Source organism: Typopeltis vanoorti, chromosome 11, assembly GCF_054136105.1.
Source record: "Typopeltis vanoorti isolate ZY-2024b chromosome 11, IOZ_Tvanoo_1.0, whole genome shotgun sequence".
NCBI lineage: Eukaryota > Metazoa > Arthropoda > Arachnida > Uropygi > Thelyphonidae > Typopeltis > Typopeltis vanoorti.
In genome coordinates, this window is record NC_143559.1 from 40176095 (window position 1) to 40196341 (window position 20247).

At 33.9% G+C, this 20247-nt stretch overlaps 1 protein-coding gene and 1 long non-coding RNA gene across 3 annotated transcripts in view; one reads left to right on the plus strand and one right to left on the minus strand.

The window, feature by feature from the left end:
* The window catches only part of spri (Src homology 2 domain-containing protein sprint), a 488442-nt gene that overhangs the window by 430490 nt on the left and 37705 nt on the right, over window positions 1-20247 (minus strand). For both annotated transcript variants that reach the window (XM_090400600.1, XM_090400599.1), the window contains exon 2: window positions 19238-19390. In XM_090400600.1, the coding sequence (XP_090256726.1) occupies window positions 19238-19297 (60 nt within the window). In that variant the 5' untranslated portion in view covers window positions 19298-19390. The remainder of the gene's footprint in view (window positions 1-19237; window positions 19391-20247) is intronic.
* Window positions 1109-19884, plus strand: LOC150101460 (uncharacterized). Its single transcript, XR_016549034.1, has 3 exons — window positions 1109-1347; window positions 18435-18647; window positions 19639-19884. It is a non-coding gene; the product is annotated as an uncharacterized LOC150101460 (long non-coding RNA).

Sequence of the window (20247 nt, forward strand, 5' to 3'; positions counted from 1 at the left end):
ATAATTTATTAGTTTAAGAATGAAAATTATTAGCAAAAATATCCTTTTAAATCATATTGATTTACAAAGGATTATTTACTTAAGCATATTAATACTTTATAGAATTTGTTAATTTTTTTAAAGCGAGTATCTCATGTTTTTCAATACTGTCAATAAATCAACTGAAAAAAAAAAAATCATTATACATACAAACTGAGGTCTCATCGTCTCTACTATCATGATCTCCGATAACAAACAGCCAGCCAAACCTCAACATGTCAACATTCGCAATGGCCAAGCTGAGCTGATGGGTTTTGGTTCCGACTCTTGTCAACATTAACGATAAAAAATTTAGTTATACATGAACTGAATTTACATGAAAATCGTTGAAATATCAACAGTTTTCGTGAAAAGAAATCGGACTAATAACATGAAAATTTATGAAAAAAAGTAAACAAATATAAAATATAAAAAGGCCAAGAGAAGCCCAGAGAATCACCAGGTTGAAAATAGGACTAAAGAACAGAGAAAAACATCGGGTGGGAAATATAACTAATTTTTTTTTTTGTGCTACAAGATAATAGCTCCATCGAATGAACGTGTAGTGATGTCTACCATAACTAGTAATGCCTTATTTTACAGCGATACTCTACCATTTAATGAAGTGGAATTTAGTAAGGAAATTATATTAATGTAATCAGTTATAATAATTAATAAAATACATAATGTTCCAATCTCGGTGATTTGTACATGGCTGACAATCTGAAGTACTGTTAAGCTGCTCAAATTTGGGAGATTTACCGACCCTTGTTCTAAGAAACGAGCATTCTTTGGTACTGCAACAAAATAACTCCAAAAACAAAGTGTTAGCCAAAGTGAACATCAGAACTGAAACCACAACGATGATGACAAAGTACAGGTAACCCTGAACTACAACGCGGATGTTAGGTCCACAGAAATGCCGCGTTATACAAATCGCGTTATGCGAGGACTCAGATCACATAGAAAAAGTAGGGTTATGTTTCGAAATCGTTTTTTTTTTTTAATTATATAAACAACAATGGCATATCTAACAAAAATATATTTTTATTTACGTGATTCACGTAATTCATGTAAGTTAAGAAAACATATAAACTATAAAACATTACAAATTGTACGTAAACTTCATTGCCCATAATGCATAAATGTTTTAGGCAAAATAAAATAAAATGCATATTTTAATCTTTCATAGCACGAGGATTTGAGGATCAGTTAATAAACATTGGTTTTGTCATGTAATCACCTTGTGCATTACTACAAAACAGTAGAGTAATTCTATCTTTGAAAACTTTGAATCCAGGTGCTGAGCTTTCATTTTTCGAAATATAGGTGAGTTTTTTTGTTTTTTTTTGCATTTTTTCCCCAATATAACCCGGATTCATCCGCATTGAACACCTGGTCTGCACTATAAATGTTTATAAACTTTGAGAGCTTTTTGTTTAATAAGATTTCCATCCAAAGGAATTTTCTTTTGAGTGCAATCCAAATGATTCTCTCCAAATCATTAGAGATTTCTCCATTTTTTCCCATTAGAATATTGCGTACACGAGCAACGCGCTTTGCACTTATCGTTGACCCAGCAATACACTTTCTCGGATTTTATGTTCATTTTGTTTGATTGTTCGAATTGTTGATTCATTTAAATTCAAATTCCTGCAACAACTTTGGTTTTTCTCTAATTTTCAGCCGATTTTAATTTTTTCTTCTAGAGAAATGAATTTTCTTTTCAATGTTGGTTTTTCCCTTTCGTTGCAGTTTGTGGCCATGACTATAAAAATAATTTTTTTTGCATAAAAAAGCATTACATATTGTATGTAACTTACCAGAAAATAAAGTGCTCAGCTTGAGATTAACAAACTTATGATTTTTAATGCGCTTTCCTGGCAGAAAATGAAGACAATTTTCAACAATAAACACTTTATACGGTAAACAATTGACGTACATCCGTGCTAAAGGGTATTTCCCCTAATATAAATTCGCTACAAAGAATTTACAAATTTATAACTACATGCGTGGTACGGGCAGACACAAAATTAACGAAGTTAAAATTTGATTTTCAAGTCGCACGGTGAAAAACATATGAAAAGATAAAGTGTTACTACAATTTATAGACCGCGTTATATCGAAACCGCGTTTATAAGAACAGCGTTATACGAGGGTTACCAGTATATTAATAAAAACAAGCAAATTTTATAAAGATGGACAATCTTTATACAGGGTGTTTAACTCTTAGGAGACCCCAAGTTATCGTTTATTTCAGGCATAATATACAAGATAAGCAAACGTAATTGTGATAGTACATACCTTGAGAAATGGCCAACGTATCGCATCACATCAAATGCATGAAGGAGGCACTGGGTTGCCAGGTGCCTCCTTCCTGCAGGCACCTGGCTCTCCATATTTGTGAATGTCTCAATTAGCTGAGCACGGCTGATGTCAATTGCGGCAGTAACGTTCGCTTTCAATTGCTGGAGTGTGCGTGGTTTATTGGCATAGACCAGTGATGGCGAACCTTTTTACCCAGGTGTGTCAAAACATGTTTTTTTTTTTTTTTTTTTAAATATTGACGTTATTGATGTGCCACTTGCATTATAAATTTAACTACATAATCATAGATGGTGACTTATACATATCATATTTAGGCTATTTATTTAATAGGACATTGATATACAATCTATGAATTCATATTATACAATTAATTTAATAAACTGAAATTAGTTTTTTCATCAGAATACCAATATTTTTCAACATCCAAGGTGTGTCACCTGAAACCCTCAAGTGTGTCAGTGCTGACATGAGTGTCATAGGTTCGCCATCACTGACATAGACCTTTCTCTTCAACATGTTCCACAAGAAGTCTTGGGGGGGGGGGGAATCCGGAGACCCTGGTGGCCATATTCCTTCGGAGATTATGCGATCTTCGAAGAAGCTGGTTACAACTGGCAACCTCTATAACTTGTATATTACGTCTGTAATAAGCGATAACTCGGAACCTCCTACGAGCGAAACACCATGTACCTATACCAAAATGTCCTACTCGTTAGCTCCTCTGCTTACTTAATAGCTAAAACATTCAGCATAATATCGCAATAAATAGTCGACTGCTTGTTTGCCTAATAAAAGCCAACTGGTTATGGCACAGTTAGCAGATTACATTATGCTTTCCTAGTAAGGATAAATCTCAAACATTTCTTAATCGCCATTATTATTTGAAGCAAAATTTCGTCATACAAGAAACATTACTGTCCAGAATAATCTGAGATGCTCACGAGATTAAAACTGAATAGTAATGCAGTAAATTCAATAAATAATTTGCAAGTTATGCATACATTCGGACATAAACATTTAGCTATATTTCTTTTGTTTGCTTTAGTTGCATCAAACTCAAAAACACGACTGTAATTTTATTAATTAAGTTAAATATATAGGTTTAGATTCTCGGCTTCCTGATCTAAATCTTCCATTCCTTCGATATGAAAATGTCGCCTTATTGCTTAAAAGCTAGCCTTGGAAACGGGCCTTCGACGTAGGTTAACATATGACTACAAAGATAGCACTTAACACGGCAAAATCAATACTGGCCTCTCATTTATCTTGACTCATTCTCAGCCGCTGTCTGTTACTGACCGTGAAAAACAAAACTAACCGTAAAATTACACTACACAATTCTACTGTAAACATGAACTATTCTGTTCATAAAATATTTGTACTTATATTGTGTACTACGAATCATTTCAATTAACAATAATAAAGCTACAAGATGAGCATTATAAGAATGAAATTCGTATACACAACATGCAGAATATCCATTATCCTAAATTTGAAAATAATTTATACATGAGCTCAGAAAATCTCTAATTATTCAACCTGAATGGATAATTCAAAATGATATAAGCTGTAAAATTAAGAGCACTGTAAGGAAACTAAATAAATACAGTATTAGATTGAATACAAATTTAGAAATGTGTAAAGGAAATTCATCCTCGGAATATCACCGCAACCGGTCTGATTATTAAAAATGAAGATCTTGTATTAGCAAACCTATTGAAATGCTGATGGACATTGCACTTCGTTGAATACGCTGATAATTTTTACTATTTCCATGCAGAGAGAGAGAGAGAGAAATGAATCCAAATGAAATAATTTATAAAAATCTTTAACGCAATTAAAAGTGCCTCGCTCAAGGAACACAGGAAATTATCTTTGCCGTTGTTTTGTAAAACAGTATTTTTAACGTTACCCATGCAACAAAGAAAACCTAGCAAATTACAGGGGCCACCTAAATGTGCAAGTAGTTAACATTAAAGTAACCAATGCTGACACTCACGAACACTCGTACCTGTCGTTCCACTCATTTAATAAACTCGCAACAAGATTAATTCCTTATACAATGCAAAATCCCTGAACAGAGAATTCCTTCAACCCAAAGCGAATCAGGAGCATGATTCTTTTCAAATAAGTAAATGATAGTTGGATACTAATGACTTATGCACAATATTCATCCTGTTTGCAAAGGGACAAGGATCTTAAACTGACAATTTAACTATACAGCCAGGCTGGCATGGAAAGCTGTTCTGAAAGCGATTCAGTATACGTTGGATCGACTATTAAAATTGCAATTGCTGACTTAAAAAAAAAGGGGGGGGGGGATGAAGTCAACAGCAAACGAAACCGCTTCACAAGCTTTATGTACAATATAAACACGTACCAAGAACTGAAAACGCATTTATTTTTGATTTTCAAAATAATGAAATAAAACTAAAATATATATCAGGAACCTCTAACAATCGGAACCTATCTTTTAACACCATAAATGTCTATAGATCCAGTGCTATTATCAACTATTGGTTAAAAAAATAAAATTCTGACAGAAATTTACGATCAATTAGAATACATCAATATATACAAAACGTTCCGGGTAAAGAGACATTTCTTTGCGTGCATACTGTAAATAGAATTTAGTAAAATAGTATGAGGTATTAACCACTGGTATGTACTCTCTCCATATAGAGTATTAATAATGAATACAAACTATTTCCAAAGCTATTTTTGAAGCAGCTGATACCATAATAGGAAAATTTCGCAGGATAACCAAACCTTGGATTACAGAAGACATTTTACAACTACGTGATTAAAAGGGAACCTTAAAATACACTATAAACAAGGATAACAATAGCAGAGAAAAATATAAAGAACTAAACAAAATAATAAACAAAATTAAAACAGTTAAAACTAATCGAATTCTGAATGAATATGGAAAGACTGAACAAGAATTACAAAGAAACAACCCTAGAAGCGTTTTCCAAGTGATAAGGAGATTAAAAAAAACCTTCACTAACAAATTGGTCAATTGATGAAAATGGCAAGTTTTTGACTGGAAAGGAGGGAATCTTACTGCGTTTGGCATGCTTACTCGGCTAACCTTTTCTCAGAAGACAGTTGCCTTTATAATCAAAACCTTGAAGACATAATACAAATGGCATTGAAGGAAACTTTCCTATTTTAAGAGAAGTGGTAGCAGCAATTACTTCTCTGAATAAGAAAAAATAACTAGGCATAGTTGAAAACTTCAAAACAACTGAAAGCGGGGGGAGGGGAACCTATAATAGATAGCCTGTTCAAAAATTGCCAAGATGTATGGAACAATAAATCATAGCCTAAAGATTGATGCACTTCCATTCTGATTTCTGTTCCTAAAAAAATAGTGCAAATGTAGCAATTATAGAACTATCAGTTTAATCATTTAATCAGTCATCGAAGCAAAAATTTCCTAAAACTCTTACTCTCTAGGATTGAGAGGCAAACAGAAGGTATAGTTTCAGGGAACCAAGCAGGATTCCGTAAAAACAAAAGTGCAATAGATCATTTACAATAAATCTCATTAGAGAAAAATATATTGAACATAATTATGTCACAATTTATAGATACACAGAAGGCCTTCGATTCAGTATGGCACGAGACACTGTGGAGAATCAGTACGCCTAATTAAAACTCTTTACAGTTCCTCAGAAATGTTAATAGAAATCAAAAGAGCAACTACAGCAAGTCTTTCACAAAATGGAAAGAAGTGTGTGTTAAGGCTGAATATTTTTGCAGATGCTTTTTAACCTTTATTAGGAATATATAATAAACTTAGCCTTGGAAAACCGTGATACTGGAATTACGGTAGATGAAAAAAAAAAATAAATAAATCTTAGATACGCCGATGACATTGATGAACATCAGTTACAATAATTAAGAGTTTCTAGGATACTTAGTAATTAAAGATTGGCATTCAAAATCAAAAACAATGTCGGGTAATAAGCCTATGAAAATTTCAGTTAACTCTGAAAAATTGGAATAAGTAAAAAGATTCACTTACTTGAAGAATACACCAGAGAGTTGACGAGTCTAAATAGGACATTAAAGCACGCATTGCTAAAGCAACAGTTTTGGAAGTTTCGAAGATGTTAACACTTCAGATGTTACAACCCACTTTGGAAGGACAGCAAAATTCAGTCAACTATAATACAAGACTATCTCATCGATATCCTTGTTAGCTCTGTCTTACTATACGGATGTTCGAGAGTTGGACACTGCTAAAGGAAGATGAGAAAAGACTATTGGCCTTCGAGTTGAAGTGCTACAGAAAACTTCTGAAGATACCACACAGGCACACGTAACAAATGACGAGGTTGGAAGGAAAATCTGCTCCACTGCTAGAACACAAGGAAATGTCATCATAAAATACGTCGGAAACAGCTCTGATGGACGGGCCACATATTCAGATCAAGATAGCTCACCTAAAATAGCACTAGAGGATTTGACTTCTGGTAAAAAAAAAAAAAAAAAAAGGGGGGGGGGAGAGAGAGAATATTATCATTTCCTAATGATAATATTAGGAAATGGTCTAATTCTTCGTTTTCCAATTTGTTAAGGAGCTCCTAAGAGAGAAACACTTGGAGAAAGAGAGAGTATGTTAGGACTATCACCTTTATAGTACCCCCAACGGTCTACATCATAGATGGCGAACCTATGGCACGCGTGCCAGAGGTTCGCCATCTATGATGGAGACTTTTGCTACAAACCGAGAATTTTGCTGGCACGTCAACGATTTACAGGTGATATCCTTTTATACGATTATAAATTATTCAACCTTTTTTTTTTTAATTGTTACAATACGTACAAGTTAAATTTTGTTTTACACCAGAAAGCAGCTATGAAGATGTACATATGATTGTGCGGTATTAACAGAAGGTCGCGCGACCCAAAGACAAAGGCAACCTACAATTGTTGAGTTGAAAAAATGCTAATTCTCTTCAACCGAATTCCATAACATGTGAAACTGTCATTTCTTAGTTTTAACACATTCACGAGGGGGTGTCGTTTATCATTCTGACAGAACTTCTTTATCGGTGGGCTCAACACTCACAAAGTTTCAACCTTTGGTTGAATTTTATTGATGCTTGTTTGCGTTTGAACTGGCACAGGAACTCGCACATGCATTATATGGCATATTTCAATTCGTGGTAGAATTTTATTGGAAGTTAGCCTTTGTGATCTGTCATAATGACATCGAGAATTTCAAATGCAATAAAACATAAAACAAACACTTATTTTGTAATTGAAAAATTGGACAATAGTTTTAGTTAGATAATGTGTTTCCCGTGCAACAGATGGTTTTGCTTCAGTCAATACAGCATAGTTTCTGTGAGAGGGGACATGTGATTCATTAGTTTTTTTGCACTAATATATGAGAAATATATTACACAGACTGCAAAAGCCTCCCTACCTTAATCAGGGATACAATAAAACTACTTGTTTTCTTGCATCTGCAGTATAATGGCTGTTTGGGAGGGCATGTTGTTAACCGCATGGAGCGAGTTACTATCGCCTCGACGTGAACATGTTTAAACATGCAACACTTTTTAATGTCGACTTTTTTCGTAAAGTAAAATCAGGGCTGCCGATTATACGCGAGGGAGAGTTATTTTCGAGTAAATACGGTAAGCGTTTCCCCGACAAGTTGACATCCTTCTGCTGCTTCCCTTGCTCAGCTAACTTCGATGGCGAGTTACAATGCATAAATATTTTTCTCACTACTGTTTTTTTTTTAAACCAACATAATGAAAATCAATTTAATAATGCAATAATCAATTTTACACTGAATAACATTACAAATTTATATATAAATAAATATTATAAATATATTATTTATAATATTTATTTATATATAAATTTGTTTTCTATTAATTTTCCCCTTTAAAAACTGGCCGGCACGTCAGCAACTTAATTTGTAAATTTTTGCCACGCGCACATAAAAAGGTTTGCCACCACTGGTCTACATATGGGTATGTCTTAGAATAGTCTTATTAGTTCGGGCATACACTGTTTAGTTACACGGCTTTAGGGCCACGTGCCAAAAATTCAACAATGGAATAACAAGTGGTGATAAAATTTTGTTTTAAATTAGCTTGCCTCAGAAACATTTCATTACTTTAAAATCGTGTATGGGGATGATCGCACATCAGCAAACAGTTCGACTGCAGACACTGTTTTCAGTCCATAAACAATTCAATAACCAATTGCTTATAAACAATGTGTTTTGGAAGGCCAAACTGTTACCAGTCCGTAGTATCTAGATGTTGTGCAATCTGAATCAATGTATGAGAGGGGAGCGGTAATGAATGAGTTTGCTGTTGCTGCACATTGTGCACTAAACGTGAATCTCGCTTCCTTCTTCTTCTTCGTCTATGATCTCTTGTCGAAATTTTGCCAAAGAGATTTCCATGCCGTCCTGTCCAAGGTTTGTTGTTTTCCTTCTTTCCAGTTAATTCCCTTCTTTTCCAATTTTTCTTTAATTTCCTTTTGCCAACCTTTCCTGGGTCTGCCTATGTTTCTTATTCATATTTTCTGGCTTTCGTATAGTTTTTGCTATTCTTCCTTCCATTCGATTAAGATGTCCAAACCATCTGATTTGGGCTTGTGCTATGAATTGATTCAGAGGTGCAACTTGAAGGCCGTCTCTTATGGTTTGATTTCTTATTCGGTCTAGTCTTGTTTTTTTGTGCTACTTTCCTGAGATATTTCAGTTCAATTGTTTATAGTTTGTGTTTCCTGTTGTTAAACACCAAGACTCACAACTGTATGTTAATGTTGGTAGAAACAATGAACGGTACACTGCCATTTTGGTATTCTGGGTGACTTCTTTCTTATCTAGGAGTGGGCCTTTCATTGCATAGAATAGCTTTGTTCCCCCTCTTATCCTGTTGTTAATTTCTGTGTCTAGTCTACCATCTTCTTGTATATATGACCCCAAGTATTTAAAGGAGTGGACTTGTTCCAGTTGATGATTCTCTATTTTTATTGTGTGTTTTTGTTGGTTTCTAGATATAATCATTGTTTCAGTTTTATTTATATTTATGGTCATATTCCTTTTCTTTGTTTCTTCATATCAAATGTTGACATTGTACTGCAGATCTTCAGCTGTATTTGCTAGAATTACTACATCATCTGCAAAAGCCATGTGTGAAATCCTGGTTTCTTTCAGTTTCCTGTATCCTAAGTGGAACTTTTTTGTTTTTGTTTGGCATGCCCTTAAAATTTCATCCATTACTATGATGAAGAGAAGAGAGCTGAGGATACAGACTTGCCTCACTCCTACATTTGTTTCAAATTCTTTGATCTATTATTACAGGTTCTTACATAATTTCTAATACTTTTGTACAGGATTTTTGTATGGCTGCTATTAAGTTATCTTGTTTTTCTTTAATGTTGGCCATATTAAGTGTCTGGGAACTCGGTCAAAGGCCTTTTCAAAATCTATAAAACATGAATGTAGTTCTTTTCCATATTCCAATGTTTTCTCTGATATTTGTCTAAGACTGAAGATAAGATCCTGCATGCTTCTATTTTTTCAAAATCCATATTGCATTTCATCCAGTGTATCCTTTATTTGATTCCTAAGCCTCACTTCTAAAATACGGGCATATAATTTTCCTAGAACGCTCAAAAACTAAATTGCTCTATGGTTTTCACATTTGCGGTTGTCTCCTTTCTTAAATATAGGGATTATTATAGCTACTTCCCAGTCTTTGGGAATAATTTTTTTTCCATAGAACATTGAATAGGTGTAAAAGAAATTTTATGGCTTTCTTTCCTAAATTCTTTACCATTTCTGGTATTATTTGGTCATGGCTGGCCTGCTGATTTGCCCAGTTTTATTTTATTTATTGCTGCTAACAATTCATTTGCATGAATTTCTTCACTCTGATCTTCTATTTTGCTTGTGTGTCTTGCTCTTAGGGTTCGATTTTTTCATGTCCTGCATCTTCCAATAATTCTTGAAAGTACTGTTTCTATCTTTCCATGATGCCTTCGGAATTTGTGAGTAACTTTCCATCCTTATTTTTGATAAACTTTATGGGGCATTCTTTCTCTGACCTCATTTTTCTTAAAAGATTTTAGAAGAGTCTTTGGTTTCCTTTAAAATTTTGTTCTAAAGTATGTCTGAAGTCTTCCCAGCATTTTCTTTTCTCTTCTTTCAATAAGGTTTTAACTTCATTTCTTTGGTTGTTGTATAGTTCTCTATCAACCTGCATCTTTGATGTTATATATCTCTTCCATAATTGCTTTTTCTTTTTAATTTCTTCTTTTAGTTCTTCAGTCCACCAAGGTGTTTTATGTTTCTTCTGTTTATTATTTAATGATACACCACAAATTTCTTTGCATGTTTCTAGAAGAAGTGTTTTGAACCTGTACCATAGATTTTCTACATCTTGGCCTTCATATATCTCTTTTCTACTTCTTACATCTTCTCTTCTATTTTACTTTTATACTCAATGGCTGTTTCTTCTTTCTTTAGTTTGTAGTTCTTTATCTTAATATTTATTTCCTTGCTACTTTTTCTACATGCTTCAACTTTTATTTTATGGATTGTTTCCAATACTAATAAGTAGTGGTCACTGCCTATTTCAGGACCTCTATAGACTCTTGCATTTTTTTGTATACTTCCAGTATGATCAGCTTATGATGATATAGTTGATTATAGATTTTTCGTTTCTACTGGGCTCTTCCCTGGTAAACTTATGGATTTCTTTATGCTTGAACATAGTATTCGCTATTACTAAATTATTTGTAAGGGAAAGATTTATTATTCTTTCTCCATTATTATTCCGGGTTATTTCTCCTTGTGATCCCAACACTTGTTTCATTTCCTCATCTACTTGATTCTGTACCTGGCCATTAAGGTCTCCTAGTAGTATGATATGCCCTTGAACTTCTTCAATTGAATCAATCAGATTATATTGAAAATAAATGATTCATTTTTTCTGTGGATTTTTTTTTTATTTTTATATGAATTTTACCTCGTTAATGGACACATAACTGCATATGAGTCTTTCAAGTCCACCTTTAGCTTAGGGAACACCAGTCAATGGGGAATAACATAACAATTACCAAAGATCATTTTATGATTTTATTCTACTGTAATTAACTTTCAATATCATTTGAGGAAATGCTTTCATTCTAGTTTACATAATTTATTTTGCTTCATCGTCGTTCTAAGGAGCATTGTAATTCTCTGTCCCCATGATGAGTTCCTTCTTCCACGTCTCTCTATTTTTGGATTTTTCTCTTTAATAACTTATGAGTTCTTCTGGTTAACCAAAGTGCATCTTCCAATAACGTATATTTGGATTATCCTCCTCCTTTTCCAAATATTTTCACTTTTAATATGTTTGATTCATTTCTTATGTCTTCGTATCTGAGAAATTTCATTTCATTTTCTGTCTTTTTCAATACTCAATTTGAGAAATAAAAACCAATGAAGACTTGATTCATTAGTTTTTCTGTCTTTCTTGCCAATTTACTCCTAGTAATACTCTTGAATAGTATTTGAAATTGTTCAAATCTTTCCAGTCTCACTCCCAAAACTGACAAAAAAAAAATCTTTTTTTTTTTTTTTGCATGTCATGCTTGTAATAAAGGATCACTTTTTCTTCAATATCTCTTGTGCCATAGCAATTATTTTTTGTATTTTCAACTTACATTTTCCATACATTTCGACCTTGGTTTACTTATCCCTGGATAAAGAATTAAACAAGAGTACAATTTCTTCGCAAGTCTAATTTATTTTCTAAACAAGTGAAAAAACTTTCTGCAACCATCTCTAATCCACAATATTTTAATAATAAGGTGATATACCTTTTTTCTACTTGTATATGAGAAATATGACTACTGCATTAATTCAACCTTGACACCTTCTGACACTTGATTCCCACTGATGAGACCTCAGCAGTTGAAACTGGCCTGGTTGTTGTAGCATTATGCACAAGAATATAATTTCTTGGCAAGTATAATATAGGTTATAAACTAGCATATTTAGCACTACAGGCAGGCTAGGTCCAGAAATCCTATTCTCAGGATTTTAAAAATGTGCTCATCCATAATAAGTGAAAATTTTTAGTTAACGAGTAAAAAAACTAGAAGAGTTTAATAAATATATGTGTTAGGAGCAAAAGTGTAGCAAAAATGGTATTATTAATAAAAAATAATAATAATATTGAGTTGGCAAATAAGTTCGTTCGGTTTTTCAGAGTGGAATGAAACACATTTTATTTAATATATATAATACATACTAGTCAGTTATATATTGACCCTCTTTATCAATGACCTCTTGTCATCTGTCCACCAACTTCATTATGCTGCGTTCACAAAACTCCTGAGGTTTACTGGCAAAAAACTGATCCAGGTGTCTTTTGATAGCCTCCTCATTAGCGAAGGTGTTCCCATGCAGAGAATTCTGCAACAATCAGAATAAATGGTAATAGAAAGGTGCCAGGTCCAGTGAATACGGAGGATGCGGCAAAACGTCCAGCCAAGACGTAACAATTTATTCCGGATTGTTAACGATGTGTGGGGTCTGGCATTGTCGTGGTGAAAGAAGACAACTCCTTTCTGATTTGCCAATTCAGGATGTCTTGTGTTAATTGCATTAACTGTGAGCAACAGACAGTTGAATCAATCGTTCTGCCCGACGTTAACACCTCGTAGTAAACAACACCTTTATAATCCCACCACACAGAGAGTATGATCATCTTTGGGTGCAATCCCACTTTCGAGGTTGTTTGCGGCGGTTCGCTCTTGTGCCCCCATGATCTTTTATGTACCACGTTATCATACACAACCCATTTTTCATCTCCAGTAATCATCCGCTTCAAAAATGGGTCGTTTTCTTGGTGACGTCGCAGCGAATCACAGATGGATATGCGAGCAGTCATATTGGCCTCAGTCAATTCATGCGGCAACCAAACATTGAGTTTTGAAACATATCCCAGCTTGTGCAAATGGCTTTCAACGCTTGTATGGGATATGTTCAGTACTGCAGCAATCTCTCGCACAGTTTGTGACGGATTTTTGTCGACAGTATCCTTCACAACACTCGAATCAACCTCGGTCAGGCGACTGGCACGAATCGTTCCACTGATGTCGAAACTTCCAGAACAGAATTTGGAAAACCACTTTTGGCATACGCGTTCTGTTAAGGCACCATCCCCATATACGCTGGATATTTTTTTATGGGCTTCCGCAGCTCGTTTGCCTTCTTTGAAATAAAAAAAAGCAAAATATGCCGGTAATGTATGTTATTTCCTTCCATTTCTAAAAATATGTTACACACACGCAACTGAAGCAGGCTGAACGAAAATTTACTGAAAGGTTATGTGAAACGTTGCCTTTCAACCGCACAATAGCGTTGTGCAGTAGCGATAGGCAAAGCGGCATAAACTTGTACTAATGCATAAACTGAATGAACTTATTTGCCAAGTCAATAAATGATCACTTATCACTAAAAATGCATGAACTTTTTTTTTTCTTAACAGACTCTTATTATGCACACACATGAATATATAATTAGTTAACATATTTGCTTCAACAATGGTAGTTATACAGGATTAAAATGCCATAGCATTACCAAAGCTCATAAATTGATTAAAATTATAAAAAAATGTTGCAAGCCCTGCCTGTTCTACAGATCAAGCAAAGGACTTTCCAAGCCACTTCGGACCTCCAATTAGTAAGTACAATCTCAAAGATATTTCCTATCCTATCCTTCTCCTCCGTCTAGGATGGGTTGAGTCCCCTCCTAATGAGGGGTTACTGGTGTATTAATGGAGCCGGTTTGCCACTCCTCTGCTGCATCCCCTAAGGGCAATCTATAATCCGTGTGTGTTCATGTGGCCGGTCTGCTTGTGGGATGAAAAACCCCAGATAAACTGGGGAGAAAACCCTGCTGTCCATGCTCAAGACTGGCTAACTTGGCTATGGCCGAGGAAGATCTTTAAGCTCCTCACGTCGTCAACAGGAATCGAACCTAGAACACTCCTTCCCCAGGCATATGGTTGAAGCGCATAGCCACTAAGCTAACCGTGCAGATCAAAGACATTTACAAACATCAAAGCCAGAGTGTTAGTCAAACCCAAGGTTATAGGTTGAAGAGCAGTGACACTATCCACTCAATTAACCATGATAGAAAAAATAAAAATAAACTGCCATCCAATCCTCACCTTCTCATGGTGTACCCTGTTAAGTATCTATCTGGATACTAAATGAACAAGGGTGAGCTGGCAATTTGCCTACCAAATTGTATTCTTATTGGCTTAAACCACAATGTAAAATGATGGTACAACATGACAGAATTCTACTCTCATTCTATTTAAGTGACTCACCTGAGATTATTTCTAACAATATCAAAATCCTTCCCTTAGGAAGGATTTTGATATTGTTAGAACCATCAGTGACTCAATCACATTTTTAATGTGATTGAACCATTGATGCCATCCCTTCACTTCTTTGATTTTTCTTAGCACTTTCATATCTCTGGTCTTTGTTTAACACTTTGTAACCCAAAGAACGAAAAGTTACAATTAGTTTCTTCTGTCTCATATACAGTTTGTTTTGACTAATTTCTCTTATTTCATTTGCATTTATTCAGCCAACTTCCCATCATACATAATTTGCTGATTCTGTTGTCTATTTCCTTATTTAATTTTCCACCTTCACTAAAAATTGAGCCTAAATAAATTTTACTTGTTTTATATATTCTTCATTCAGATGCGACTGATCTCTTCTATGTTCCTGCATATTTCCATAGCCTTTGTGTTTTTATTACTGATTTCCATAACAAATTTGTTAGAAGTTATTCAATTTAGTACCCTCGTAAATTCAAACCAAAACCTAGCACTAGATTAGCAGAATTTGTTACAGGTGATGTGTGTTCAAAGAAATTTGATATTATTTGAATTTTGAAAAAAAATGCAGTAAAAAATGAAATAAACATATATTAAAACAAATTCATATTCAAAAGCCAGCCCGGTTGACCGAGTGAATAACGTACCTGCTCTCCAACCAACAGGTTGTGGGCTCAAATCACACCTTGGCTATGGATATTTGTAAAAGTCTCCTAGAGTTTATAAGGCTTGTCTTAAAAATCTTTTTTTTTCTCTCTGACAAGATGTGCATACACACACACACAGATATTCTGACTAAGAATTTAATACATCAGGTATTAAAACCAATTGGCATATAGTTCACCCATCGTTTGTAGATCTCTACTTGGCATTTTGCCAAGAATAGTCGATTCATGCTGAAGGTGAAGGATGTACGAATTGGTCACCAACGTGCGAAATCACATGCTTTCTTGTCTGTTGCTGTACTACTACTAGCTTGATTTTTGTTGTCACTTTTTTGCATTATTTTTTTTTATTATTAATTTGTATGATGGATCCAGTACAGTCAACAACTTCTGCTGATAAATGTTTCAGTAGTTCTTGCAAAAGAATATTGAATAATGTGCTGACATTCTGCGAAAAAGAATCGTCTCCTTGTTCCCCTTTCTCTAGTCATAAAACGTGCAAGTGCAATTGGTGGCATATCAGGGTCGACTGTTAAAAGAATTCGTAGGGAATCAAAAGGTGAAGGTAAGCCAAAATTTAAATCTCCTAAAAAAAAAAAAAGTGTCAGAATAAAGAAAACCATCGAAATCATAGCTTTGAATGATTTTGATGTAGACGTTATAAGAACTATTCACGAATTTTACGTGGTCGAGAAAAGAGTGCCAACTGTTCCGAAATTGATTCCTGTGCTTAAAGAAAAAAATAATTTTCCTTGGAAAAGAGAAATTTTAAGGAAAATACTTCCTGAAATTGGATTTTGTTTTAAAAAGTCCCAGAATAAAAGAAAACTTATCATGGAGCGAAGTGATATTGTTTTATCTAGAATGCAGTATTTGAGAGCAATAAGACGTTTCAGGGAGGATAAAAAACTGATTGTGTATCTAGATGAAACTTGGATTGATAGTAATTTAACTTATGGAAAATGTTGGCATTCTAAAGAAGAATGTGGAGTGCTACAAACCAGAAATGCCTCGTGCCGCATAATAATTTTGTGTGCGGGTGGAGAAATGGGTTTTTTTACCTAATTCAAACTTACTATACGAAGCCAATTCAACTGCTGGAGATTAAGATTACCATGGGCAAATGAATTCTACGATCTTCTAAAAGTGGGCAGAAGAAAAACTGATTCCAAACCTTCCTAAAAATGCTGTTGTTATAATTGATAACGCTTCATATCACTTTATTCGATTAAACAAAGTTCCAAATTGGTCTAATAAGAAGCAAGTTCTTATAGATTGGCTCTCTGCAAATAACATTTCTCATTCCCCAGATATGTGAAAAACTGAATTGCTTAATTTGGTCAAAAGAAACTCTCCCACAACTAAACTATTTAAATTCGACACGATGCTCAAAGAACATGGATTTCTAGCTTTGAGGCTACCACCATATCATTGCGATATTAATGCTATTGAGTATGTTTGGGCAGAAGTGAAAAGTTTCATTTGCCATCACAACGTAACTGGAGATATTAACATGTCAAAACTTTTTAAGCCTTCAGAACAGGCGATTGAAAGTATTACAGTTCAAAACTGGGGAAAATATTGCTCTCGTGTCACCTCATTGGAAAATATGTATTGGGACAGAGACGGAATTATTGAAGAATTATGCGAACCTTTGGTGATCAGTTTAAGTGAAAGTGATGGCGATTCGGACACCGATTCAGATGACTCTGAAGATTAAAAGGATTTGATAATGGTATTTTTTTCCAAAATTTTTTTGCATGGCTTTGTTAAGAGTCACAACAAGTCATAAATAATTAATCGGTTTAGGATATTAAAGTGTCTCAGTTCTCTCAACTGTAAGTTTAGAATATCTAAGTTCATTTGAAAAAATTTCTGTTTTTCTGGATAATTATTTTTATTTTATAGAAAACTTCCTTAAAAATAAACTTAGTTATATTTTTGTTTTATGCTATACCTTTTTTAATTTTGTTAATACTCTATGTACATTTTTCCAACTGTTACACAAGCAAAATAGTTACACTTTAAAAACTACAATGTTCATAAAAGAAAAGCTAAATTTTCCGACCTATAATAATAAACAAACTCATCCCAGAAGACAGATTGATTACCCTATTATCGGAATGGATTCTCCTTTTTCTGACATGCACAGAAGTGTCGAGGGATCTCTAATCGGTGGGTGAACTATACTCGACCACGTTTTAGGTGGGGTGGAGTTATAGCAATATACATGCAAACAAAGGAGTATACTCTTGAGTTAACAAACTTAATTAAAATTAAATTATTCACAAAAAAGTATTAAGATATACTAAGACACAGAATTAAGATACATATAGATGAGTTTAATTGGGGCTGTTTCTGCGAGCAGATAATACATAACATTGCATAAAATTTACAAACATTTGATATGTGAATGCAGATGCATAAGTTTTCTAAAACAGTAAAAACAGATAGCAGTCACACCTCTGGAGTGACATTTACATTAAGTAGGTATCAAAGGCAAAACTAAGGATCAGAAGATTGGAAATCCAAAAAGTAAGCTAAACTACATTCAAACAATGAGTAAATTACAGAGAATAGACGAGATCTCTCTCTCTCCTCTTGGTCTCAGGGACCAATCAGCTGTTTGGAATAATGTCAGAATGAGGAGGGAGTTCAATATGTGAACAATAAATAAAATGGCAAATAACCATATAATGAAACAATCAATTTGGACTTTTTCCCAATGTTTGATATTTAGTATGTTAAGTCTGAGAACTACACAGTTCGATGTTAGGAATTTGGACCATATAACATTATAAGGATACTTCATGTATTTAAGCATTAACATCATGATAAAGTTATTTTTTCTGTTTTCTTTACATAGTTTCAAACTGTTAGGCTTGCATATTTTAATAGTGTGAAATGAATTTTTGAAAATTCCATATAACCATATTACCCTATTATAAAAATAATAGTATCATTTTCTTTCAACAACATACCATATTTTTCCATGTATAAGATACTTTTTTTCTGAAATTTTTAGACCAAAAATTGGGGATCATCTTATACACAGGGGTAACTGGTTGAGAGACCTGCATGTGCCGTGGCGAAACTGCCGGTACCTTGTCTCCGTGAACAGGCTTCCGCCAATCACTAGCCTTCGTAAAACTCTGTTGATTGACGTCATTAATGGCTGATTCTGAATAAACCAATCAGAATTATGAAAGCATTCATACGTCTGCAACTCGTTGGCAGGGTAAGTTAATGCATTAACAATATTTTGAGCACTAGCCCATAAAAATGTCTGAAAATAAAAAAGGATGAAGAAAATGATATGCCCAGAACTGAGAGTGATGCATAATTTCTTAGTATGTATCTTAAAATTATTACCTAATTACTAAATATACTTTGAATATTTAAAACAATATTCAACGTGTTCTGTTTTATGTTTAAAATATTGATTTCTTAATTTTGGGTTCAAAAAAGTAGGATTAGTCTTATACATGGGAGCATCTTATACAAAGAAAAGTATGGTAAATAAATATACATAGAAAAATACTAAGATAATTCAAAATTAAAATTTTCCTTTTAAATTGCTGACTAGATTTATGATTAACACACAGATGTATGCACACATGCATTTATATCTTGGTAACACCATATTCAGTTATTTGTTTTCAGAAATATGGAGGATTCCAAATGATTCTAAATTCCTCTCTTTTGATAATAAAATATTATTTTTGGAACCTTTGCAAAATTCATTCCATTTATGTGCAGAATATGAACTTTTATGTTTAACATGTTCATTATTATGTTAATATGTAAAAAGAAAAATAAACCCCTTACCTGCCAAAATGAAGATGAAGGACCTTGAGGGCTCTGCTGTGGGGTCAGTTTGGCAGCCATAGCTGAGCAAGTTAATCATTGTCCTTCCCAGCTTATTATTTATTTTAAGCTGCCACCAGAACAGTCTTAGTGGGAATACATCAAGCAAAAGAACTAAAGAAAAGAAGAAAAACGCATAACATTAGTGCTAATGTGAAGGTTATTCCATCAAAAGCACATAACCTTTTATCATGATCATAAGTGTTTCAAATACGTGAAATCAATTATGCGAAATTTTTTCACAATAACAGTTTTCAGCACTCTTTTGCACTTTTAATGAAAAGAATACATGTTGAAGATAGAAATGTTCATTTTTATGATTTACAAATTGATTCATTGATTCATCTCATCCATCCCTTTAGGACAGACAGAGTCCCCCTCATGAGGGGTTCATGACGAATTGAATGCAGCCGGTTCATCACTCCCAGCAATATTCATGACTGTGAAAAAAAAACAAAACACAACCCTACTTCTGTATGAGAATGGCTACCTCACCTTCTGTCAAAAGAGACCAGATAAAGGTTCCTCACGCATCACTGACAGGAATCGAAACCAGGTCTTTCTGACCAAAAGGCTTTGTCTATACCGACAGAGCTACAGAAACTCTATTTACAAATTACCATTTTGTATCTCCAACTATCATATGTTAAAAAAATCGTTAATCAATTAAAATTCTTTTAAACAAATCCAAGTACAAAATACTATTTATTTTCAGAAAAGTCATAAAAAAAGCCCTGTTAGCAAATTTCATTGGTCAAAAAAAAAAAAAAAAGTTTTAGTGATACACCAGTTTTTTTTTTTTTTAGTAGATGAATGCACAATGAGCCACCAACAGATATTGGAAGTGCAATAAATCAGCTTCTCCCAGTCAATTGACAATCCTGCCTTTTCACGGTATAGCCTGTTTCCATGAAAGTGTTCTGGCTAAAAAAATAAATAAATAAAAATATCTTTCTAGCTGAAAGAAATGC